Source organism: Scyliorhinus canicula, chromosome 6, assembly GCF_902713615.1.
Source record: "Scyliorhinus canicula chromosome 6, sScyCan1.1, whole genome shotgun sequence".
In the NCBI taxonomy this organism is placed as follows: domain Eukaryota; kingdom Metazoa; phylum Chordata; class Chondrichthyes; order Carcharhiniformes; family Scyliorhinidae; genus Scyliorhinus; species Scyliorhinus canicula.
Window position 1 is genome coordinate 4,521,836 of NC_052151.1, and position 27,910 is coordinate 4,549,745.

Consider the following 27,910-nt stretch of genomic DNA (forward strand, 5'->3'; position numbering starts at 1 on the left):
AGCATGGTGGTTAGCATAAATGCTTCACAGCTCCAGGGTCCCAGGTTCGATTCCCGGCTGGGTCACTGTCTGTGTGGAGTCTGCACGTCCTCCCCCTGTGTGCGTAGGTTTTCTCCGGGTGCTCCGGTTTCCTCCCACAGTCCAAAGATGTGTGGGTTAGGTGGATTGGCCATGATAAATTACCCGTAGTGTCCTAATAAAAGTAAGGTTAAGGGGGGGTTGTTGGGTTACGGGTATAGGGTGGGTACGTGGGTTTGAGTAGGGTGATCATGGCTCGGCACAACATTGAGGGCCGAAGAGCCTGTTCTGTGCTGTACTGTTCTATGTTCTAATACACGACGAATTGATAAAGTTAACTGAGGCTTTAATACACTAAACAGCAAGCCTCCAACCTCTGGACCCGAACTGAGGCCGGAGGCGGAGACTTGCCACTTTTATTCAGAAGCCCCGAGGGGAGGAGCCACAGGCGGAGCCAACCTGGACAAGCCAGGCATGTATGATACAGTACAGACCAGACAATACAATCACATGGTTTACCACACTACAAAAAGATACATCGGTGTGGTGAATATAATATGATAATTCACAATATGTCTTTGTAAACGCAGTAGCGTTATCCAACACTAGGGGGAGTACCTCTGGGAATGCTCAGGAGATTGTACAGGGCTCCACCCTTGGCTCTGCCCACGACTCCTCCCCCTAGTGCTGCTGTATAAATACCCTTGTCCAGAGTCAGCCTGCAGTTCACTGAGAGTTCATCAACGGGTAACAGGCTGGCTCTGTAGTAAGTCGATTAAAGCCTATATTCATATCGGAAACACGTGTCTGGTGAATTGATGGTTCCATCAATTTAATCGACTTATGAACAGCAAGATCGATCATGGAATCAGCACTCAAGCCTGGACGCCTGGAACTCGACCCGCAGGATGCAGAGGCTAAAGAGATCTTCTCCCACTGGCTGCGGTGCTTCAAGGCCTACCTGGCAGAAGCGAGCACAGCCGAAACGACAGAGGAACAGAAGTTGAGTCTACTGCACGCGAGGGTGAGCCACAGAATCTCTACACGACTAAACTCGGCCGGTTCATATACTGCAGCGCTAGCAGTACTCGATAAGATATATGTGAGGCCCATTAACGAAGTTTACGCACGCCATGTGTTCACGACTCGCCGCCAGCGGCCTACAGAATCACTCGCCGAATTTCTAAGGGAAATCAATAATTTGTCCAATGACTGTAATTACCGAGCGGTTACCGCGGCTGAACACAGGGAATTGGCGGTATGTGATGTTTTTGTAGCGGGCCTCAGATCTAATTATGTGCGCCAACGACTGCTGGAAAAGGGGGCCCAGGACTTAGAAACGACTGTGGAAGCTGCTACCATGATGGAGGTCTCCTTCCGCAGCCTTAACTCGTTCCCCGCGGACCCCGCGACCCAATCATGGGCCCCCGACCAGCGACTTCCCCAGGCCTGTGCTACGCGGCCGCCCAGCCACCATGCTGCCCCACCCAGCTACTATGCTGCTCCAGCCTGCCATTTCTGCGGCCAGAACCAGCACCCGCGGCAGCACTGCCCGGCCCGCAACGCGACCGACAGCAGCTGCGGGCGGAAAGGCCATTACGCAAGAGTGTGCCTCGCTAAAAGGGCCCGTGCTTCCAGCTCCCCAGCGGCACGAAGTAATCGCTCCCCTCAACCGCAGGCCCCGACTCCGCACCCTCCAGCCATGTGCGATCCACGGGCCCGAACTGCATCTCCGCACTCGGACAACACATCGGAAGAATACGACTATGAACTCAGAGGGCAGTCATCACGGGGCCACTCCAGCACAGCTGATCGAGCCGCCGACTACCCGCAACTCAGCGCAGTCACCCACATCAATCACGCCCAAAGCAACTGTGAAATTCTATGGCAGAGGTTCAAATCAACGGGTACAAAACGCCATGCCTCTTCGACTCCGGGAGCACTGAGAGCTTCATACATCCAGACCTGGTAAGACGCTGTTCGCTCCCCATTTTCCCCGTGCAGCAAACTATCTCACTCGCTTCAGGCTCCCATTCGGTCCAGATCCAGGGGCGCACTGCCGCGACACTCATAATCCGAGGCACTAGCTACTCAAAATTCAAACTCTACATTTTGCCTGACCTCTGCGCGCCACTCTTATTAGGCCTAAACTTCCAATGTAACCTCAAGAGCCTCACCCTCAGCTTCGGAGGGCCCCTGCCCCCACTCACTATCTGCAGCCTCGCTACGCTGCGAATCCCCCCCGTCCTCTCTTTGCCAATCTCACAAAGGACTGTAAACCCGTAGCCACTCGTAGCAGGCGGTATAGCCTGCAGGATAGGGCATTTATCATAGCAGAGGTCCGAAGGCTTCTCAGTGAGGGGATTATAGAGGCCAGCAATAGTCCCTGGAGAGCTCAGGTGGTGGTCGTTAAGACCGGGGGGGAAATTCCTCATGGTTGTCGACTATAGTCAGACCATAAATAGATTTACACTCCTCGACGCGTATCCCCTCCCAGGATTGCAGACATGGTAAACCAGATCGGCCAGTACCGGCTCTTTTCCACGGTGGATCTGAAGTCTGCATACCAGCAGCTCCCAATCCGCCTGGAGGACCGCCACTACACGGCATTCGAGGCCGATGGCCGCCTCTTCCATTTCCTCCGGGTCCCTTTCGGCATCACTAATGGGGTCTCGGTGTTCCAACGAGCAATGGACCGAATGGTGGACGAGTACGGGCTGCGGGCCACGTTTCCGTACTCGGACAATGTCACCATCTGCGGCTATGATCAGCAGGACCACGGCGCCAACCTCCACCGTTTTCTCCAGACGGCACAGAAACTGAATCGCACATATAACAAGGAGAAATGCATTTTCCACACAACCAGACTAGCCATCCTCGGCTATGTCGTGGAAAACGGAGTCCTGGGCCCAGACCCGGACCTTATGCGCCCCCTTAGAATGCCCCCTCCCCCATTGCCCCAAGGCCCTCAAACGGTGCTTGGGGTTCTTTTCATACTACGCCCAGTGGGTCCCTCAATATGCGGACAAAGCCCACCCACTTTTTAGGGCCACACGATTTCCCCTGTGAGCTGAGGCACGCCAGGCCTTCGACGGCATCAAGGAGGACATCGCCAAAGTGGCCATGCGGGCGGTGAATGAATCCACTCCATTTCAGGTAGAGAGCGATGCCTCAGAGGTAGCTCTTGCAGCCACGTTAAATCAGGCAGGGAGACCCGTTGCATTTTTCTCCCGCGCCCTCTCCGCTTCAGAATTCCGACACTCCTCAGTCGAGAAAGAAGCGCAAGCCATTGTGGAGGCTACCCGTTACTGGAGGCACTACCTCGCAGGAGGTTCACCCTCATGACCGACCAAAGATCGGTTGCCTTCATGTTCGACAACTCGCAAAGGGGCAAAATTAAAAACGACAAAATTCTGAGGTGGAGGATCGAACTCTCCACCTACAATTACGACATTAAGTATCGACCCGGGTAGCTCAACGAGCCTCTGGATGCCCTATCCCGCGGGACATGCGCCAGCGCGCAGATCGACCGATTGTAAGTCATCCACAATGACCTCTGCCAACCGGGGGTCACCCGGCTCGCCCACTACATCAGGGCCCGAAACCTACCTTTCTCCAACGAGGAGGTAAAAGCGGTCACCAGGGACTGCTCGATCTGTGCGGAGTGCAAACCGCACTTCTATAGACCAAACATGGCCCACCTGGTCAAGGCTTCTCGGCCCTTTGAACGCCTCGCGATTGATTTCAAAGGGCCACTCCCCTCAACTTTTACTTTTTAAACGTCGTAGACGAGTTCTCCCGTTCCCCATTCGCTATCCCGTGCCCCGACATGACCTCCCACACAGTCATTAGGGCCCCGCATAGCATCTTCACCCTGTTTAGTTTCCCCAGCTACGTACAGAGCGACCGGGGTTCATCCTTCATGAGCGACGAGCTGCGTCAGTACCTGCTCAAGCAGGACTACCAGCTACAACCCCAGGGGGAACGGGCAGGTGGAGAGGGAGAACGCGACGGTCTGGAAGACCGTCCTACTGACCCTCCGGTCTAGAAAGCTCCAAGTCTCCCAGTGGCAGGAAGTCCTCCCAGACGCGCTCCACGCGATTAGGTCCCTCTTATGCACAGCGACCAATCAGGCCCCCCACGAGAGGCTCTTCATTTTTTCCTGGGACACTACCACGGGGGTCTCACTTCCGGCATGGCTGAGGACACCGGGCCCCATACTTCTAAGGAAACACGTCAGGGCACACAAAACCGACCCCCTTGTTGAAAAGGTGCGCCTGCTTCAATCCAACCCCCATATTCGTCGAGTTCCCTGACGGCCGTCAGGACACGGTATCCCTCCGGGATCTGGCACCCCCACAGAAGGACCTCTCACCCTACACCCCATGCTGCCGCCCCCTTGCGCTCCCGAGTCCGCAAGCTCGCTCCACCAGCTCCGTGCATCCGCGCCAGCCAGCCCCCAGCGCCCCCAGTCCCCGGTCGAACAAGAAGCAACCCCGGTGCTCCGCAGATCACAACGACAATTCGACCACCGGACAGACTGACGTTGGAGACCACCACCCCGCCGGACGTGATTTTTTTTACAGGGGGTGAATGTGGTGAATGTAATATGATAATTCACACTATGTTTTTGTAAGCACAGTAGCGTTATCCGACACTAGGGGGAGTACCTCTGGGAATGCTCAGGGCTCCACCCTTGGCTCCGCCCACGACTCCTCCCACTAGTGCTGCTGTATAAATACCCTTGTCCAGAGTCAGCCTGCAGTTCACTGAGAATTCAACGGGTAACAGGCTGGCTCTGTAGTAAGTCGATTAAAGCCTATATTCATATTGGAAACACGTGTCTGGTGAATTGATGGTTCCATCAATCGGCAAAAAGAGCAATCTCATAACTATTAACCCCTTTTCCAGTTAAGCCATTCCCCCATTTCCACCATGTGTGTCTGTCTTGCGTGTGTCTGGGTGGCGTGTGGGACATGGTTTTGGGATCAGGTAGATTGTCCGACCAGAGGATGTTTCCACTTGTAGGAAAAACTAGAACCAGAGGACACAATCTCAGACTAAAGGGACGATCCTTTAAAACAGAGATGAGGAGGTGGTTCTTCAGCCAGAGGGTGGTGAATCTGTGGAACTCTTTGCTGCAGGAGGCCGAGGAGGTCAATTCACTGAGTGTCTTTAAGGCAGAGATAGATAGGTTCTTGATTAATGAGGGGATCAGGGGTTATGGGGAGAAGGCAGGAGAATGGGGATGAGAAAAATATCAGCCATTATTGAATGGCGGAGCAGACTCGATGGGCCAAGTGGCCTAATTCTGCTCCTATGTCTTATGGTCTTATTGTTCTGGTATTTCTTCATATATCTGGTTTACACATAAGAACATAAGAACATAAGAACTAGGAGCAGGAGTAGGCCATCTGGCCCCTCGAGCCTGCTCCGCCATTCAATTAGATCATGGCTGATCTTTTGTGGACTCAGCTCCAGTTTCCGGCCCGAACACCATAATCCTTAATCCCTTTATTCTGCAAAAAACTATCTATCTTTACCTTAAAAACATGTAATGAAGGAGCCTCAACTGCTCCACTGGGCAAGGAATTCCATAGATTCACAACCCTTTGGGTGAAGAAGTTCCTCCTAAACTCAGTCCTAAATCTACTTCCCCTTATTTTGAGGCTATATCCCCTAGTTCTGCTGTCGCCCGCCAGTGGAAACAACCTGCCCGCATCTATCCTATCTATTCCCTTCATAATTTTAAATGTTTCTATAAGATCCCCCCTCATCCTTCTAAATTCCAACGAGTACAGTCCCAGTCTACTCAACCTCTCCTCATAATCCAACCCCTTCAGCTCTGGGATTAACCTAGTGAATCTCCTCTGCACACCCTCCAGCGCCAGTACGTCCTTTCTCAAGTAAGGAGACCAAAACTGAACACAATACTCCAGGTGTGGCCGCACCAACACCTTATACAATTGCAACATAACCTCCCTAGTCTTAAACTCCATCCCTCTAGCAATGAAGGACAAAATTCCATTTGCCTTCATAATCACCTGTTGCACTTGTAAACCAACCTTCTGTGACTCATGCACGAGCACACCCAAGTCTCTCTGAACAGCGGCATGCTTTAATATTTTATCGTTTAAATAATAATCCCGTTTGCTGTTATTCCTACCAAAATGGATAACCTCACATTTGTCAACATTGTATTCCATCTGCCAGACCCTAGCCCATTCACTTAACCTATCCAAATCCCTCTGCAGACTTCCAGTATCCTCTGCACTTTTCACTTTACCACTCATCTTAGTGTCATCTGCAAACTTGGACACATTGCCCTTGGTCCCCAACTCCAAATCATCTATGTAAATTGTGAACAATTGTGGGCCCAACACGGATCCCTGAGGGACACCACTAGCTACTGATTGCCAACCAGAGAAACACCCATTTATCCCAACTCTTTGCTTTCTATTAATTAACCAATCCTCTATCCATGCTACTACTTTACCCTTAATGCCATGCATCTTTATCTTATGCAGCAACCTTTTGTGTGGCACCTTGTCAAAGGCTTTCTGGAAATCCAGATATGCCACATCCATCGGCTCCCCGTTATCTACTGCACTGGTAATGTCCTCAAAAAATTCCACTAAATTAGTTAGGCATGACCTGCCTTTTTACGAACCCATGCTGCGTCTGCCCAATGGGACAATTTCTATCCAGATGCCTCGCAATTTCTTCCTTGATGATAGATTCCAGCATCTTCCCTACTACCGAAGTTAAGCTCACTGGCCCATAATTTCCTGCTTTCTGCCTACCTCCTTTTTTAAACAGTGGCGTCACGTTTGCTCATTTCCAATCCACCGGGACCACCCCAGAGTCTAGTGAATTTCGGTAAATTATCACTAGTGCATCTGCAATTTCCTTAGCCATCTCTTTTAGCACTCTGGGATGCATTCCATCAGGGCCAGGAGACTTGTCTACCTCTAGCCCCATTAGCTTGCCCATCACTCCCTCCTTAGTGATAACAATCCTCTCAAGGTCCTCACCTGTCATAGCCTCATTTCTATCAGTCGCTGGCATGTTATTTGTGTCTTCCACTGTGAAGACCGACCCAAAAAACCTGTTCAGTTCCTCAGCCATTTCCTCATTTCCCATTATTAAAACTCCCTTCTCATCCTCTAAAGGACCAATATTTACCTTAGCCACTCTTTTTTGTCTTATATATTTGTAAAAACTTTTACTGTCTGTTTTTATATTCTGAACAAGTTTACTCTCATATTCTATCTTACTCTTCTTTATGGCTTTTTTAGTAGCTTTCTGTTGCCCCCTAAAGATTTCCCAGTCCTCTAATCTCCCAGCAATCTTTGCCGCTTTATATGCTTTTTCCTTCAATTTGATACTCTCCCTTAATTCCTTAGATATCCACGGTCGATTTTCCCTCTTTCTTCCGTCCTTCCTTTTTGTCGGTATAAACCTTTGCTGAGCACTGTGAAAAATCGCTTGGAAGGTTCTCCACTGTTCCTCAACTGTTCCACCATAAAGTCTTTGCTCCCAGTCTACCTTAGCTAGTTCTTCTCTCATCCCCGTGTAATCTCCTTTGTTTGAACACAAAACACTAGTATTTGATTTTACTTTCTCACCCTCCATCTGTATTTTAAATTCCACCATATTGTGATCGCTCCTTCCGAGAGGATCCCTAACTATGAGATCATGAATCAATCCTGTCTCATTACACAGGACAAGATCTAGGACCGCTTGTTCCCTCGTAGGTTCCATTACATACTGTTCTAGGAAGCTATCGCGGATACATTCTATAAACTCCTCCTCAAGGTTGCCTTGACCGACCTGGTTAAACCAATCGACATGTAGATTAAAATCCCCCATGATAACTGCTGTACCATTTCTACATGCATCAGTTATTTCTTTGTTTATTGCCTGCCCCACCATAACGTTACTATTTGGTGGCCGATAGACTACTCCTATCAGTGACCTCACAGCTCACCCTCCCACCCATTTGCAAATTTGGAGATTCTGGGCGCGATCTACTGGCTGCGTTACGCCTGAACTGGAGCATGATGCAGCCAGTAGATGCCGGGAGAGACTTCCCGTGGGCTACCCGACAGCCAGTATACCTCACAAGATCTACCCAGGTCTTGCGAAGCATCATGATCAGGATCCCTCACACAAAACAAATGCTGTCAGACAGAGCACCCTCTCTTTCTATGAAGTATTTCAGAGTAGAAAATAATCCACTCTGGAAAAAAGGCACTCAGACACAAGTTCAAGGTAAGTGTCAGGAGGTTTAGGGGGGATTTTAGAACAAACCTTTTTACCCAGAGGGCGGTGACGATCTGGAATACACTGCCTAGGAGGGCGATAGAGGAGGGTTGCCTCACATCCTTTCTGAGCACTTGGCCATGTCAGATCATTCAAGGCTATGGGCAAAGTGCTGGCAAATGGGATTAGATAGGCAGGTCAGGTGTTTTTCATGCATCGGTGCAGACTCGATGGGCTGAAGGGCTTCTTATGCACTGTATTATTCTGTGATTCTGTAATTCTGTGAGACAGGACACCTGCTCAAAAGAGGAAGCACTTCAGATTGAATGGACTGTGAAGTGCCACAAAACCAAACACATCTTCCCTCTGAGGTAGCTTTCAACTGTCAATCAAGAGGCTTGCAAAAGTCAATAGGTTGTGAAATTGAATATAACCAAGTACAAAGATATAAAAGCAGGCATAGTGCCACAGTGAATCTGCAGCGGTTTGTAAAAGTCGGCTGTCATGAAAGTAACTAAGCAAAAAGGGCTAAAAGACATACTGCAGCATTGAAACCACAGAGCCTATTGAAACATCAAGGGGAATGACATCCTTCTCCAAGAGACAAAGTTCAGAATGGCTCTGTCCAGAGAGAGGATTTTAGGACAGACAAGCAGCAGCTGTGCTTTGCCCTGTTATGGAGTGTTTAACATGAAAGAAAGCAGGCTTAAAGTCTTCACAGACCCAAAGCAGCCCCCATCCCAGTGGAAACATCCGATCTGTCTCCCTCCAGCCCAGCCCAAGCCCCCCAACCCCACGATCCCTTGAAGGACCTCTGCACAACATCTGGCTAGCGGCTGCTATGTCCTTGTGTTTTCTGGAGATAAACGGTGATGGGTACTCACCTCCTCCCTCCCCCTCCTAGTCCCTCACACCTGGTCCCTACATTAGCAGATGAATTAAGCAGGTGTTTTGCATCGGTCTTCACCATAGAGATTCCAATAACATTCCAGAAATAGCTGCAAGTCAGGAAATGGGAAGCGGGGAGGAACTGAGGTAAATTACAATCACCAGGGAAGTGGTATTGAGCAAATTGTTGGGGCTGTGAGCTGACACATCCTCAGGACCAGATGGACTTCGCCCTAAGGCCTGGAAAGAAGTGGCTAATTTTCCCTGGATTCAGGGGAGGTTCCATTAGATTGGAAGATAGCAAATATAACTCCTTTATTCAAAAAGGGATGGAGACAGAAAACAGGAAACTACAGTCCATTTAGCACGACATCTGCCATTGTGAAAATGTTAGAAGCCATCAATAAAGCTATTGTAGAAGGGCACTTCGTAAAATTCAAAGCAATCAAGCAGAGTTAACATCGCTTGGATGGAAGGAAAATCATGTTTGATAAATTTATTGGAGTTCTTTGAAAGAGTCACATGTACTGTGGATAAAGACAATTGGTGGTTGTACTGCACATGGATTTCCAGAAGGCATTTGATAAGGTGCCAAATCATAGGTTATTGCAGAAAATAGTGCCTAGCGGTGTAGGGGCTAACATATTAGCATGGATTGAAGATTGGGTAGCTAACAGGAAACAGAGGGAAGGCACAAATGAGTCATTTTCTGGTTGACAGGATGTGACAAGTTGTGTGCCACAGGGGTCGGTGCTGGAGTTTCAACTTATTCCAACTGATATAAATGACTTGGATGAAGGGACCGAATATTGCTAACATTGAAAATAATAATAATCTTTACTGTCGCAAGTAGGCTTACATTAACACTGCAATGAAGTTACTGTGAAAAGCCCCTAGTCGCCACAATCCGATGCCTGTTCGGGTCACAGAGGGAGAATTCAGAATGTCCAATTCACCTAACAGCACGTCTTTCAGGACTTGGGGATTACACCAGAGCACCCGGAGGAAACCCACGCAGACAGAAGGAGAACGTGCAGACTCCGCACAGACAGTGACCCAAGCTGGGACTCGAACCTGGGACCCTGGTGACATTAGCAACGTCAACCACTGTGCTACCATGCTGCCCCAAGGTGGATTAAAGGGTGGATGTCAATGTTTCCTCTTGTGGGAGAATCTAGAACTAGGGGCCACTGTTTAAAAATAAGGGATCACTCATTTACAGCGTGGCAGTGGAAGCAGAACTTTTGGGTGTGGAAGCAGAGTCTTTGAATATTTTTAAGGTTATAGTCAGATGAGCCATGATCTTATTGAATAGCGGAGCAGGCACGAAGGGTGGAGTGGCCCTATCCAAATTCAAATATATATTCCTGGGTATGCTCATAGCAGGTCACTGCATCTGAAGGCAAAATTATACAAATTGTAGGCAGCACCCTTTATAAAAACTGTCATAGTGACTTGACTTGCTTTGTAACAATAGATCACTACGACAGCGGTTGATGCGCTTACCTGTTATATTATATGTCCCAGTCAATTTATTCATTGGATCATACTCAGGAGGTTGTTTCTGATCAGCAACAATGACCGCATGGCTGACCACCTCCTTGTCCTTTCTTTCTCCACCTGAAACACAAATGACTTGTGGAACCATTGTAATAAGTTACACGTTTGCAAAAATTACTTGAAAATTAAAACATAGAAAACTGTTTCCAGTGGGAGGAGGGTTCATAACACGATGACACAGGAAAGATAATTGCCAACTGAACTAGCTATAACTCAAAAACGATTACATCATGATTATAAATTAGACAAAATTGGTGGCTCCATCAAAGCGCCAATACTGATGCAAGGGTCAGATTCGCAGCTTCCTGAGATGTATGATTCTATCATTCTAAACTCACTAATCATTAATACCCACTCCAAAATACCAGCTCCTCAACATGAAAGCACCAAGACCCACTCTCAAATACCAGCTCAACACCTAAACACCCAAGACCCACTCTCAAATACCAGTTCACCATCACCAAAACACCAAGACACACTCTCAAATACCAGCTTCCCATCACCAAAAAACCAATACCCACACCGAAATAAAAGCTCCTCAACACCAAAACACCAAGACCCACTCTCAAATACCAGCTCAACACCAAAACCCACTCTCAAATACCAGCTCCCCATCACCAAAACACGTAGACCCACTCTCAAATACCAGCTCCTTATCAACACCAAAACACCAAGACCCACTCTCAAATACCAGCTCAACACCAAAACACCAAGACCCACTCTCAAATACCAGTTCACCATCACCAAAACACCAAGACACACTCTCAAATACCAGCTTCCCATCACCAAAAAACCAATACCCACACCGAAATAAAGCTCCTCAACACCAAAACACCAAGACCCACTCTCAAATACCAGCTCAACACCAAAACACCAAGACCCACTCTCAAATACAAGCACCTCAACACCAAAACACCAAGACTCACTCTCAAATTCCAGCTCCCCATCAACACCAAAACAGCAAGGCCCACTCTCAAATACCAGATCCTCAACACCAAAACACCAACACCCACTCTCAAATACCAGCTCCTCATCAACACCAAAACACCACGACCCACTCTCAAATACCAGCACCCCATCACCAAAACACCAAGACCCACTCTCAAATACCAGCTCCTCAACACAAAAACACCAAGACACACTCTCAAATACCAGCTCCTCAACACCAAAACACTAAGACACACTCTTACATACCAGCTCCTCATCAACATCAAAACACCAAGACCCACTCTCAAATACCAGCTCCTCATCAACATCAAAACACCAAGACCCACTCTCAAATACCAGCTTCTCATCAACACCAAAACACCAAGACCCACTCTCAAATACCAGCTCCCCATCAACACCAAAACACCAAGCCCACTCTCAAATACCAGCTCCTCAACACCAAAACACCAAGACCCACTCTCAAATACCAGCTCCTCAACACCAAAACACCAAGACCCACTCTCAAATACTAGCTCCTCAACACCAAAACACCAAGACCCACTCTCAAATACCAGCTCCTCAACACCAAAACACCAAGACCCACTCTCAAATACCAGCTCCTCAACAGCAAAACACTGAGACCGACTCTCAAATACCAACTCCTCAACACCAAAACACCAAGACCCACTCTCAAATACCAGCTCCTCGTGAATACCAAAACACCAAGATCCACTCTCAAATACCAGCTCCTCAACACCAAAACACCAAGGCCCACTCTCAAATACCAGCTCCCCATCAACACCAAAACACCAAGACCCACTCTCAAATACCAGCTCCCCATCAACACCAAAACACCAAGACCCACTCTCAAATACCAGCACCCCATCACCAAAACACTAAGACACACTCTTAAATACCAGCTCCTCAAGACCGAAACACCAAGACACACTCTCAAATTCCAGCTCCCCATCAACACCAAAACACCAAGACCCACTATAAAATGACAGCTCAACACCAAAACACCAAGGCCCACTCTCAAATACCAGATCCTCAACACCAAAACACCAAGACCCACTCTCAAATACCAGCTCCTCATCAACACCAAAACACCAAGACCCACTCTCAAATACCAGCTCCCCATCACCAAAACGCCAAGACACACTCTCAAATACCAGCTCAACAGCAAAACACCAAGACCCACTCACAAATACCAGCTCAACACCAAATCACCAATACCCACTTTCAAATACCAGCTCCTCAACACCAAAACACCAAGACCCACTCTCAAATACCAGCTCCTCATCAACACCAACAACCAAGACCCACTCTCAAATACCAGCTCCTCATCAACACCAACAACCAAGACCAACTCTCAAATACCAGCTCAACACCAAAACACCAAGACCCAGTCTCAAATACCAGCTCCTCATCAACACCAAAACACCAAGGCCCACTCTCAAATACCAGCTCCCCATCAGCAAAACACCAAGACCCACTCTCAAATACAAGCACCAATCACCAAAACACCAAGACCCACTCTCAAATACCAGCTCCTAAACACCAAAACACCAAGAACCACTCTCAAATACCAGCTCCTCAACACCAAAACACCAAAACCCACTCTCAAACACCAGCTCCTCAACACCAAAACACCAATTCCCACTCTCAAATACCAGCTCCTCCTCAACACCAAAACACTGAGACCGACTCTCAAATACCAGCTCCCCATCAACACCAACACACCAAGACCCACTCTCAAATACCAGCTGCTCATCAACATCAAAACACCAAGACCCACTCTCAAACAAGAGCTCCTCAACACCAAAACACCAAGACCCACTCTCAAATACCAGCTCCTCGTGAACACCAAAACACCACGACCCACTCTCAAATACCAGCTCCCCATCAACACCAACACACCAAGATCCACTCTCAAATACCAGCTCCTCATCAACACCAAAACACCAAAATCCACTCTCAAATACCAGCTCCTCAACACCAAAACACCAAGACCCACTCTCAAATACCAGCTCCTCATCAACACCAAAACACGAAGACCCACTCTCAAATACCAGCTCCTCAACACCAAAACACCAAGACCCACTCTCAAATACCAGCTCAACACCAAAACACCAAGACACACTCTCAAATACCAGCTCCTCAACACCAAAACACCAAGACCTACTCTCAAATACCAGCTCCTCATCAACACCAAAACACGAAGACCCACTCTCAATACCAGCTCCTCAACACCAAAACACCAAGACCCACTCTCAAATACCAGCTCAACACCAAAACACCAAGGCCCACTCTCAAATACCAGCTCCTCAACACCAAAACACCAAGACCCACTCTCAAATACCAGCTGAACACCAAAACACCAAGACCCACTCTCAAATACAAGCTCAACACCAAAACACCAATACCCACTCTCACATACCAGCTCCTCAACACCAAAACACCAAGACCCACTCTCAAATACCAGCTCCTCGTCAACACCAAAAAACCAAGACCCACTCTCAAATACCAGCTCCTCAACACCAAAACACCAAGAACCACTCTCAAATACCAGCTCCTCAACACCAAAACACCAATACCCACTCTCAAATACCAGCTCCTCAACACCAAAACACCAAAACCCACTATCAAATACCGGCTCCTCAACACGAAAACACGAAGACCCACTCTCAAATACCAGCTCCTCAACACCAAAACACCAAGACCCACTCCCAAATATCAGCACCCCATCACCAAAACACAAAGGCCCACTCTCAAATACCAGCTCCCCATCAACACCAAAACACCAAGACCCACTCTCAAATACCAGCACCCCATCACCAAAACACCAAGACCCACTCTCAAATACCAGCTCCTCAACACAAAAACACCAAGACCCACTCTCAAATACCAGCTCCTCAACACCAAGGCCCACTCTCAAATACCAGCTCCTCCTCAACACCAAAACACCAAGACCCACTCTCAAATACCAGCTCCTCAACACCAAAACACCAAGACACACTCTCAAATACCAGCTCCTCATCAACACCAAAACACCGGACCCACTCTCAAATACCAGCTCCTCATCACCAAAACACCAAAACCCACTCTCAAATACCAGCTCCCCATCAACACCAAAACACCAAGACCCCACTCTCAAGTTCCAGCTCCCCATCAACACCAAAACACCAAGACCCACTCTCAAATACCAGCTCCCCATCAACAAAACACCAAGACCCACTCTCAAATACCAGCTCCTCAACACAAAAACACCAAGACCCACTCTCAAATACCAGCTCCTCAACACCAAAACACTAAGACACACTCCCAAATACCAGCTTCTCAACACCAAAACACCAAGGTCCACTCTCAAATACCAGCTCCTCAACACCAAAACACCAAGATCCACTCTCAAATACCAGCTCCTCAACACCAAAACACCAAGACCCACTCTCAAATACCAGCTCCTCAACACCAAAACACCAAGACCTACTATCAAATACCAGCTCCTCAACACCAAAACACCAAGACCCACTCTCAAATACCAGCTCCTCAACACCAAACACCAAGACCCACTCTCAAATACCAGCTCAACAACAAAACACCAAGACCCACTCTCAAATACCAGCTGCTCCTCAACACCAAAACACCAAGACCCACTCTCAAATACCAGCTCCTCTTCAACACCAAAACACTGAGATCGACTCTCAAATACCAGCTCAACAAAAAAATACCAAGACCCACTCTCAAATACCAGCTCCCCATCAACACCAAAACACCAACACCCACTCTCAAATACCAGCAACCCCATCACCAAAACACCAAGACCCACTCTCAAATATCAGCATTCCATCACCAAAACACCAAGACCCCTCTCAAATACCAGCTCCCCATCAACACCAAAACACCAAGACCCACTCTCAAATACCAGCACCCGATCACCAAAACACCAAGACCCACTCTCAAATACCAGCACCCCATCAGCAAAACACCAACACCCACTCTCAAATACCAGCTCCTCAACACCAAAACACCAAGACCCACTCTCAAATACCAGCACCCCATCACCAAAACACCAAGACCCGCTCTCAAATATCAGCACCCCATCACCATAACACCAAGATCCACTCTCAAATACCAGCTCCCCATCAACACCAAACACCAAGACCCACTCTCAAAAACCAGCACCCGATCACCAAAACACCAAGGACCCACTCTCAAATACCAGCTCCCCATCACCAAAACACCAAGACCCACTCTCAAATACCAGCTCCTCAACACAAAACACCAAGACCCACTCTCAAAAACCAGCTACTCCTCAACACCAAAACAACAAGACCCACTCTCAAATACCAGCTCCTCAACACCAAAACACCAAGACCCACTCTCAAATACCAGCTCAACAAAAAAACACCAAGAAGCACTCTCAAATACCAGCTCACTATCAACAAAACACCAAGACCCACTCTCAAATACCAGCACCCCATCACCAAAACACCAAGACGCACTCTCAAATACCAGCTCCTCAACACCAAAACACCAAGCCCCACTCTCAAATACCAGCTCCTCTTCAACACCAAAACACCAAGACCAACTCTATAATACCCGCTCCCCATCAACAAAACACCAAGACCCACTCTCAAATACCAGCTCCTCAACACCAAAACTCCAAGAGCCACTCTCAAATACCAGCTCTTCTACAACACCAAAACACCAAGACCCACACTCAAATACCAGCACCTCATCACCAAAACACCAAGACCCACTCTCAAAGACCAGCACCCCATCACCAAAACACAAACACCCACTCTCAAATACTAGCTCCTCAACACAAAAACACCAAGACCCACTCTCAAATACCAGCACCACATCACCAAAACACCAAGACCCACTCTCAAATACCAGCTCCTCTTCAACACCAAAACACCAAGACCCACTCTCAAATACCAGCTCCTCTTCAACACCAAAACACTGAGATCGACTCTCAAATACCAGCTCAACAAAAAATACCAAGACCCACTCTCAAATGCCAGCTCCCCATCAACACCAAAACACCAAGACCCACTCTCAAATACCAGCACCCCATCACCAAAACACCAAGACCCACTCTCAAATATCAGCATTCCATCACCAAAACACCAAGACCCACTCTCAAATACCAGCTCCCCATCAAAAAAACACCAAGACCCACTCTCAAATACCAGCACCCCATCACCAAAACACCAAGACCCACTCTCAAATACCAGCACCCCATCACCAAAACACCAACACCCACTCTCAAATACCAGCTCCTCAACACAAAAACACCAAGACCCACTCTCAAATACCAGCACCCCATCACCAAAACACCAAGACCCACTCTCAAATATCAGCACCCCATCACCATAACACCAAGATCCACTCTCAAATACCAGCTCCCCATCAACACCAAAACACCAAGACCCACTCTCAAAAACCAGCACCCGATCACCAAAACACCAAGACCCACTCTCAAATACCAGCACCCCATCACCAAAACACCAACACCCACTCTCAAAAACCAGCTACTCCTCAACACCAAAACAAACAAGACCCACTCTCAAATACCAGCTCCTCAACACCAAAACACCAAGACCCACTCTCAAATACCAGCTCAACAAAAAAACACCAAGAAGCACTCTCAAATACCAGCTCACTATCAACAAAACACCAAGACCCACTCTCAAATACCAGCTCCTCAACACCAAAACACCAAGACCCACTCTCAAATACCAGCTCAACACCAAAACACCAAGCCCCACTCTCAAATACCAGCTCCTCTTCAACACCAAAACACCAAGACCAACTCTATAATACCAGCTCCCCATCAACAAAACACCAAGACCCACTCTCAAATACCAGCTCCTCAACACCAAAACACCAAGACCCACTCTCAAATGCCAGCTCCCCATCAACACCAAAACACCAAGACCCACTCTCAAACACCAGCACCCCATCACAAAACACCAAGACCCACTCTCAAATATCAGCACCCCATCACCAAAACACCAAGACCCACTCTCAAATACCAGCTCCTCAACACAAAAACACCAAGACCCACTCTCAAATACCAGCACCCCATCACCAAAATACCAAGACCCACTCTCAAATACCAGCACCCCATCACCAAAACACCAAGACCCACTCTCAAATACCAGCTCCTCAACACCAAAACACCAAGACCCACTCTCAAATACCAGCACCCCATCACCAAAACACCAAGACCCACTCTCAAATATCAGCACCCCATCACCAAAACACCAAGACCCACTCTCAAATACCAGCACCCGATCACCAAAACACCAAGACCCACTCTCAAATACCAGCACCCCATCACCAAAACACCAATACCCACTCTCAAATACCAGCTCCTCAACATCAAAACACTAAGACACACTCTCAAATACCAGCTCCTCTTCAACACCAAAACACCAAGACCCACTCTCAAATACCAGCTCCCCATCAACAAAACACCAAGACCCACTCTCAAATACCAGCTCCTCAACACCAAAACACCAAGACCCACCCTCAATACGAGCTCAACACCAAATCACCAAGACCCACTGTCAAATACCAGCTCCCTCAACACCAAAACACCAAGACCCACTCTCAAATACCAGCTCCTGCACACCAAAACACAAGACACACTCTTAAATACCAGCTCCTCAACATCAAAACACCAAGACACACTCTCAAATACCAGCTCTTCGTCAAAACCAAAACACCAAGAACACACTCTCAAATACCAGCTCCTCAACACCAAAACACCAAGACCCACTCTCAAATACCAGCTCCTCAACACCAAAAACACCAAGACCCACTCTCAAATACCGAGCCCTCAACACCAAAAACACCAAGAACCCACTCTCAACATACCAGCTCCTCAACCCAAAACACCAAGACCCCACTCTCAAATACCAGAGCCCACACCAAAACACCAAGACCCACTCTCAATACCAGCTCCTCACACCCAAAACACCAAGATCCACTCTCAAATACAGCTCCTCAACACCAAAACACCAATGCCCACTCTCACATACCAGTCCTCAACACGAGACCCACTACCAAATACCAGCTCCATCAACACCAAAACACCAAGACCCACTCTCAAATACCAGCTCCTCAACACCAAAACACCAAGACCCACTCTCAAATACCAGCACCCCATCACCAAACCCAAGACCACTCTCAAATATCAGCACCCCATCACCATAACACCAAGACCACTTCAAATCCAGCTCCCCTCAACACCAAAACACCAAGACCCCACTCTCAAAAACCAGCACCCGATCACCAAAACCAAGACCCACTCTCAAATACCAGCACCCATCACCAAAACACCAACCCCACTCTCAAATACCAGCTCCCATCAACACCAAAACACCAAGACCCACTCTCAAATACCAGCTCCCCATCACAAAAACACCAAGACCCACTCTCAAATATCAGCACCCCATCACCAAAACACCAAGACCCACTCTCAAATACCAGCTCCCCATCACAAAAACACCAAGCCCACTCTCAAATATCAGCACCCCATCACCAAAACACCAAGACCCACTCTCAAATACCAGCTCCTCAACACAAAAACACCAAGACCCACTCTCAAATACCAGCACCCAATCACCAAAATACCAAGACCCACTCTCAAATACCAGCACCCCATCACCAAAACACCAAGGCCCACTCTCAAATACCAGCTCCTCAACACAAAAACACCAAGACCCACTCTCAAATACCAGCACCCCATCACCAAAACACAAAGACCCACTCTCAAATATCAGCACCCCATCACCAAAACACCAAGACCCACTCTCAAATATCAGCACCCCATCACCAAAACACCAAGACCCACTCTCAAATACCAGCTCCCCATCAACACCAAAACACCAAGACCCACTCTCAAATACCAGCACCCCATCACCAAAACACCAAGACCCACTCTCAAATACCAGCACCCCATCACCAAAACACCAAGACCCACTCTCAAATACCAGCTACTCCTCAACACCAAAACAACAAGACCCACTCTCAAATACCAGCTCCTCAACACCAAAATACCAAGACCCACTCTCAAATACCAGCTCCTCAACACCAAAACACCAAGACCCACTCTCAAATACCAGCTCCTCAACACCAAAACACCAACACCCACTCTCAAATACCAGCTCCTCAACACCAAAATACCAAGACCCACTCTCAAATAACAGCTCAACAGCAAAACACCAAGACCCACTCTCAATAGCAGCTCCTCAACACCAAAACACCAAGACCCACTCTCAAATACCAGCTCCTCAACACCAAAACACCAAGACCCACTCTCAAATACCAGCTCCTCAACACCAAAACAACAAGACCCACTCTCAAATACCAGCTCCTCTTCAACACCAAAACACTGAGACCGACTCTAAAATACCAGCTCAACAAAAAAACACCAAGACGCACTCTCAAATACCACCTCACTATCAACAAAACAGCAAGGCCCACTCTCAAATACCAGCTCCCTCTGACCAGGACCACTTGCAGAACCTGGCCGAGGTTCACCGAAGATTTGAGGCAGCCGGGAGAAATGTCTGTTCCATGCTGCAGATGTTACCTATTTGGAATACCGCATGGAATGTCACGGCTTGCACCTAATTGAAGACAAGATCCAAACAATCAGGCAGTCCACCCGTCCCAGAGGAAACTTTGTTCTTTCCTGGGATTGATAAATAGCTGAGGGAAATTCATCCCCAACAGGTGACCCTGTTACCCCCCACCCCCTCCATCAATTGTTAAAGAAGGGCAAGCTGTGGGAGTGGATCTGGGCGTATTGTACGGCTTTCGCAGAAGTCAAGAACCAGTTCTCATCGTCACTTAACCCACTGTGACCCAGCAAAGTCACTCCTACTAATGTGCAACGCCTCCACTCTGGTATCGGGGACGTCCTGGCCCACCACATGGATGACATTTTGGAGCATCCCATCGCTTTCGCCTCCAGGACACTTGCCGATGTTGAAAGGAACTATGCTCAAATCGAGGAGGACTTGGCCATCGTATCTGGAGTGAAGAAGTTTCACGAGTATGTTCATTATCACAGTTTTCACTGATCACAAGCCCTTTTCGGGGCTCTTTCAGGAGGACAGATCGATCCCCCCATATCTTCCACAAGGATCCAGTGCTGGGCTCTGTTCCTGGCCATGTAAGAGCACCTCTCCAGGGTGAAGGTCCCCACGCAGATGTGTTGGGCCACCTCCCCTTGCGCACCAGGCTGCCAGCGAAGTACATTTTATGAACTCTGCCTGTGAACATGTTCATGCTTGGCATGCAGACGGACCCACAGCTATCCTGGGACGAGCACATCATCCCCAAGGGGCCCACCAAAGGCCTATAGATCCAAAATCCCGGAGCTGAGCCTCAAGGATGACGTCTTTGAGCCTATTCCGCCATTTATCATGATCATGGCTGATCATCCAACTAAATAGCCTCATCCTGCTTTCTCCCCATAGTCTTTGATCCCATTCTCCCCAAGTGCTATATCTAGCCGACTCTTGAATATATTTGTTTTAGCATCAACTTCTTCTTGTGGTGATGAATTCCACAGGCTCACCACTCTTTGGGTGAAGAATTGTCTCCTTATATCTGTCCAAGATGGTTTACCCTGAATCCTCAGACTGTGACCCCTGATTCTAGACACACCCATCATTGGTAACATCTTCCCTGCATCTACCCCATCTCGTCCCGTTAAAACTTTGTAAGTCTCATTCTTCTGAACTCCAACGAGAACAATCCCAACCTAGTCAATCTCTCCTCATGTGACAGACCCGCCATCCCTGGAATCAGTCTGGTAAACTTTGTTGCACTCCCTCGAGAGCAAGAACATCCTTCCTCAGAGAAGGAGACCAAAACTACACACAATACTCCAGGTGTGGCCTCACTAAGGCCCTGTATAATTGCAGCAACATATCCCTGTTTCTATACTCAACCTCTCACAATGAAGGTCAATGAAGGCCAACATATCATTAGCCTTCTTTACCGCCTGCTGCACCTGCATGCTTACCTTCAGTGACTGGTGCACAAGGTCACCCAGGTCTCGCTGCACACTCCCCTCTCCCAATAGGAACGTTCATTGAGCCTCGTCCTTCTGTTATTTAGTTATTCTCCAAAGTTCTGAACGTATGTGGTAAGGCTACAGCTCTTTACCTGACACATTGGATGTGGGACCATTTAGCTCTGCCTATCACATGCTGCTTCTGGTGCTTAGCAAGCATGTAGCTCCATGATATAGTTCCACCAAATGAGTGTCTCATTCTAAGGTATAGACCAATTTCGCTGCGAAATGTGGATGCGAAAATACTCCAAAAGGTCCGAGCTGAAAGGCTGGAGAACTGTGGGCGAGATTCTCCGGACTCACGACGGGTCGGAGAATAGCGGGCGTCGGAAATTTTTACGGCGACGCTGTTCCGACGCCCTCCCGCTATTCTCCGAACCCCGCAAATTGTCGGAGTCGCGTTTCCCGACAAACGCCTCCTTCCCGCCCCTGACACGACCAGAATCGCCACTGAGAGCCCCCCCGCTATTCACCGGCCCGGATGGGCCGAAGTCCCGACGTCATGGCGCCCTGTTTGGACGTCGTGAAACACACCTGCTTTTTAAATTCGTCAACCAGTCGGCCTGGCTGACGACTGCTTGGAGGAGGTCAGGGCACCACTCTGCGCACCGCTCAGCGCACCGCTCAGCGCACCGCTCGAGTCTGGCCACAACGGGGAAGGCATCCCTGGGAACGGGAGGGGGTCCAGAACGGGGGCGGTGGGGGGGACGGAGGGGGCAGTGGGGAGACGGAGGGGGCAGTGGGGGAGACGGAGGGGGAGGTGGGGGAGACGGAGGGGGGAGTGGGGGAGATGGAGGGGGAGTGGGGTAGATGGAGGGGGCGAGTGGGATGGGGGGTGGTGTTAGGGAGAGAGTGAGCGAGTGAGCCGTCCAACCCCGTAACAAAATGTCTGCCACCATGCCATGGCGTGCCGGTCACAAGGACAAGGCCGCTGTTTGCCCTGTGGCTTACGGCCACAGGCCACTGACGCACCCGTGAGGAGGACATAGTTTACTGGCCGTTGGATGCAGAAAGTGACCAGGGGTTAGGCTGCCCGCATGTCAGCAGCGCGTCCAGGCCACCGGGACACACAGGTATCCCGTGGCTGGCGGCTGCCGAGTTGTCGACTAACCTCCGTCTAACATGTTGTTTCTCTGCCCCCACCACCCTTCTGTAGGTTAGCACAATGTACGTGAACAGAACGACTATGGTCTGCGCAGTGGTTGGGGCCGCTGCACTGCATTTGGCATCCACACCCACAACCCGCAGTGGATGCAGGGCCAGCTGCAGCAGCAGAGGGAAGGGCCGAGGAGTTGCCAGTCGTCGAGCAGCATGGTGAGGAGGAGGAGGAGGAAGAGGAGAGAGAGTGAGGGTGCAGCCACGGCAGTCAGAGGCGACGACCAAGGCCGAGGGTGTACCGTGTCTGGGTCTCTTTCCTAACAATGACGGACATCACCTGCAGGAGGAAGACTCCGGCTGAGTAGGCAGACGGTGATACATATCTGTCGACCTCGTGTCGCACCTCGCCCCACGTGGAACGGGGGGAGGACACGCGATCCCGGTTAGCCATCAAGGTGACGGTCGCTCTGAACTTCTATGCTACCGGCTCCTTCCAGTCTCCGAGCGGGGACGTCTCTGGGATCTCCCAGTCATCGGTGCACAGGTGCATCCGGGATGTGACCGACGCCCTCTATGCCATCGCCGATCGCTACATCACCTTTCCCGAGGACCGAGCAAGTCAAGACTCACGAGCCCGTGGATTTGCCAGAGTGGCCGGGATACCGAGGGTGCAGGGGGCAATCGACTGTGTTCACGTCCCCATGCGCCCGCCTGCAGGGGACAGGGACGTGTTCACAAACAGGAGGGGGACATACTCCATGAATATCCAGGTGGTATGCGATCCCCACATGAGGATCATGAATGTCTGTGCAAGGTTCCCAGGGAGTGTGCATGACTCCTACATACTGGCGCAGTCGTTCATACCTGCGATGTTTGAGGGACGTCCCCCCCGGCTGAGGGGCTGGTTGCTAGGCGACAGGGGTTATCCGCTGAGGTCTTGGCTGATGACGCCAATACGGAGGCCTCAGACCAATGCGGAAACACGATACAACAAGGCCCATGCAGCAACCAGGGGTGTGGTGGAGCGCTGCCTTGGCCTCCTGAAGATGAGATTCAGGTGCCTGGACCGCTCCGGAGGGGCCCTGCAGTACCAGGCTGAAAGGGTCGCTCGCATTGTAGTGGTCTGCTGTGCGCTGCACAACATCGCGATGCAGAGGGGAGATGACCTGCTGCATGAGGCGGAGGGAGAAGCCAGTGGCAGTGGTGCCAGCACAGAGGAGGAGGAGGAGGAGGAGAGGGAGGAGGAGGAGGAGGAGGCTGGCGGAGTGGTGGGCGCAGCACACAGACACGACCCAGGTGCTGGTGATGTCCAGGAGGCGGCACGACGGACCCAGCGAGGACGGCGGGCACGCAACGCCTTGGTGGCAGCACGGTTCACGCGTCGCATGTGACGTCCCCGCTCAACACCAAACCACCACCTGCATCGCTAGTCGTGCAGAGGGTCAACACACAACTGCCACCACCACAGGCCCCCCCCCCCCCCCCCCCCACCCCCTCTCAGTGTACAGTGCTCCACTTCGATATCACCCTTACCACTGGGTCCAGACGGTATGGCACAACATTGATGGCTGTGTCAGCAGGTGTGATCAGTGCCATGTGGAATGATGACAGCCCGCTCTGCGAAGAGCTGTGAGCTCAGAATCGTTAGAGAGAGTCTGACCCATGGCAATAGCTGAACCATCCACCTTGGTGGCCGCTGAGTTCGTCATGGACACTCCACCACGTAGGCTAGCTGTGGGAGGGGGTGGGGGGAGGGGCAGGGACTGCACACCCGGCACCGAAGTTTCACCGCTCGTCAACCCCAGCGACACTCGGTCACCATCACGATTCCTGTGGCTGTGGAACAATCACACGGTATTACAAGTAAGGTGGAACAGTGCGTTTAATGTTAACAATAATTTACAGGTGCCCTAGCCCCTACAACTAAACTGTGCCCTTCACCCGTGCCAACTTACTCAGTGTCTATCTTAGTTGCCTTACGGGCCCTACCACTACATCTAAGTGATTCCCCAGATGATACAGCAGGAGTGGAGGAGGACTGCTGCGAATCGCCCCCTTCGACTCGTTTCTCCTTCGGCAAGCGTTTCCTGGGGCGACCCGGCCTTGCTGGGCCAGGCTGCTCTGCGGGCGTCTCGGGTGACGTTGTGCCACCTTGCTCTGCCTGCTGCCCACCCGATGCACCAGGGATGGGACGGGGGGAGGCCGAGAATTCCGGGACGTCCCGTGATGGAGTTAATGGGACGGGCCCCGAAACCTCCTCCTCCCTCGGGGAGCCCGGTGGCCCCCGGGCCTCACTTTGGGACAGAGGTGCGAGCGGGGAGGTTCCCCGTCGGCACCACCGACACCTGGCGCTGCCAGTCCTGGAGGCCTGCAACGGTATCCACCAGGATCCGAAGGTTTGCAGAGACGGAGTCCAGGGAGTTAGACATTCCCGCCAGGGACTGTGCGATCTCAACCTGATTGTGCACGACGCCATCCAGCACATGTGTCAGGCGGTTGATGCTCTCGGCGACTGACTGCTGCGACTGGCCAATGACCTGCTGAGACTCGGCCATGGCCCTGCAGGGCGCCGGCAATGTCGGTTTGGCTCTGGCACATTGCTGCCTGTGAGAGGGCAACCCTGTCCAGGGCCGAGGATGACGCGTGCACATTAACCCCAACGCCTTGCATAACCTGACCCATCGCAGAAACCGTTTCACCCATTGCCTCCACCGCGGATGCCACCCGTGCGGTGTCGGCCTGGGTCTCTGCCATGAGCGGCACCACTCCCTGCTCGTGGACGCGGTTTGACTCCTCTAACAGCGTCTGCAGAGTCTGGAAGACAGCCCTCATCCCGTCATTGTTTCCCTGGGTTTCTTGAGGCATCGGCTGTGCGGGTGGGTTGAGAAACTCCAGGAACTCCGAAAAAGTCTGGGAGCCAGCTGCATGCTGGACCTGGCCTGGCCTCCGCGAGTCCGGGCCCTCGGTTGCTCCCACCTCCACCTGCTGTACCTGCTCAGCTGTGATGTGCGAACCAGACTGTGACCTAGGAGACTCATCTCTAAATAGGCCAGCCGGGGTGAGTGTCTGTGGGATGATGGACGTTGTGGGAGATAGCAGTGCCGCAAGCCCGGGTTGTCGCAATTTAGCGCCTCCTCTATGGTGTGGGGCCGCTCAGAGTCCGGAGGGTTATCGCTGGCCATTTCTGTGGCTTGTGGTATCGCCACCCTCTGGGCGTCCTGCTCCGCAGATTGGGTTGGGGAGGATGGGACTTCCCGCTGATCAGGCACCCTCTGTCGTTCGTCCCCAGGTGAGGTGGGGGCAGATGCCTGTGTCCGTCTGCAGCCAGACGACCCTGGTAATTCGGCATCACGTCCTAGGGAAGAGAATGAGACGGGTTATCTAGATTTGCTCGGCAGGCCGCTGGACGGTCCCAGTGGGCAGCGGGTGAAGGGACAGAGAATGGGGAGGTGTCCAAGTGGGCAGGGTGTGTGAAGGGACAGAGGATGGGGGAGGTGTCCAAGTGGGCAGGGTGTGTGAAGGGACAGAGGATGGGGGAGGGGTGGGTGTTTGTCAAGGAGGGTTGCCTCACTTGCTGCAGATCCGCCAACCTCGCATAGCGCGACTTCCCGGGTGCCAGACCCCTCCACAAGGTCCAGTGCCCTCAGCTCAAATGTGGTGAGGGGGTGCAGGTTGGGCGAACCCCCTCCAGTCTTGTGCCGCTCACGGGTGTTGTGAGCGGACTTGGCCTGTTGGAGGAGGGGACATAGGTATATCGTTACAATATGGCAGGTATCAGCAGTCCGTTCAGATACTGGCACAGTTTGGGGGTGAAGTTGTCATAAGACCATTGCATCTCTCCACGGAGGCCATAGCGCTGGGTCTGTGACAACTTTGTGGACCACCCTCAAATAATTCTGCCCCAATCCCCCTCCCCCCCCCCGTGCCAGTGGGGCAGGTAGGTGATTAAGTTAAGGGGGGAGGGATGGTTGTGACCAGGGGGCACCCTCTTGGCACTTACCCTGGCAGCCCTGGTGAGGTCGTGCAGCTATTTCCTGCACTGCTCTGCTGAGCGAGGGGTCTGCCCCACAGCACTGACGGCAGCAGCCACGTCACGCCAGGCCTGGCGTACCGTGCTGGCAGGTTGGCGATGCCCTCTCCGCGGGCGGATGATGCCCCTCCTCTGCTCCACGACATCGAGCAGCGCCTCGACGTCTGCATCAATAAAGCGAGGTGCAGCTCGCCTAGGCTCCGACATCCTGCCCGACAGATTCTGTGGTCGCCCGCGCCTTTTTACGGCGTCGGGCGGCGTCACATGGGCGGGTTCGTGTCGTCGTCGCGTTCCGTCGTCATCACGCACGTAATTGACGCGGCCGCGCTGCTAGCCCATTTCCAGGAAGTGAATCGGTCGGGAAATGAAGCCTTCGCGACCGTCGTAAAACGGTCCCGATTTTTACGACCGTTTGCCGACTTTCCGCGGGTGCGGAGAATTTCGCCCAGTGTACCAGAGGTGGTCGCAGAGGACCAAACAGGCTTTGTCAAGGGTAGGCAACTCATTGCGAACATCAGACAGCTGCTGAACATAATAATGGCATCAGGGGGGGGTGGGCGGGGGAGGGGATGACACGCCGAATTAGACGGCAACGATTTGCAAATAGAGAAACATAAGAAAAAGCCTTTTGAACTGTATAATAAATGAAAACGAGTGGCAATGTACATCATTTTGAAAATGCCAATAAAAAGATTTTTAAAAAGAAAAAAAATGAATTTTAGACATTTCAATCAGATCTCCTCTTATTCTACGAAACACTTGCGAACACGGGCTCAGTCAAAACAATCTCTCCTCATAGGACATGCCCCCAACCCCAATGTCAGCCGAGTGAACCTCCACTGCATTCCCTCGGTGGAAAAATATCCTGGGCGGGATTCTCCGAAGCCGTGCCGGTTGGGAGAATCACCAGTCGCACCATTATCCCCGATGCCGGCCCGCGTCGTCCCGCCATTCTCCCAACCAGCGAGAACGGCTGTCGAGGTCGGCGCCGTGCCTGCCAGAGAATCACCCGAGACACT

General features: G+C 50.6%; 1 protein-coding gene across 1 annotated transcript in view; it reads right to left on the reverse strand.

The window, feature by feature from the left end:
* LOC119966916 (dynein heavy chain 14, axonemal-like) overlaps positions 1-27,910 on the reverse strand; it is a 1,122,002-nt gene that overhangs the window by 938,142 nt on the left and 155,950 nt on the right. The window contains exon 5 of the mRNA XM_038798874.1: positions 10,678-10,791. Within this exon, the coding sequence (XP_038654802.1) occupies positions 10,678-10,791 (114 nt within the window). The remainder of the gene's footprint in view (positions 1-10,677; positions 10,792-27,910) is intronic.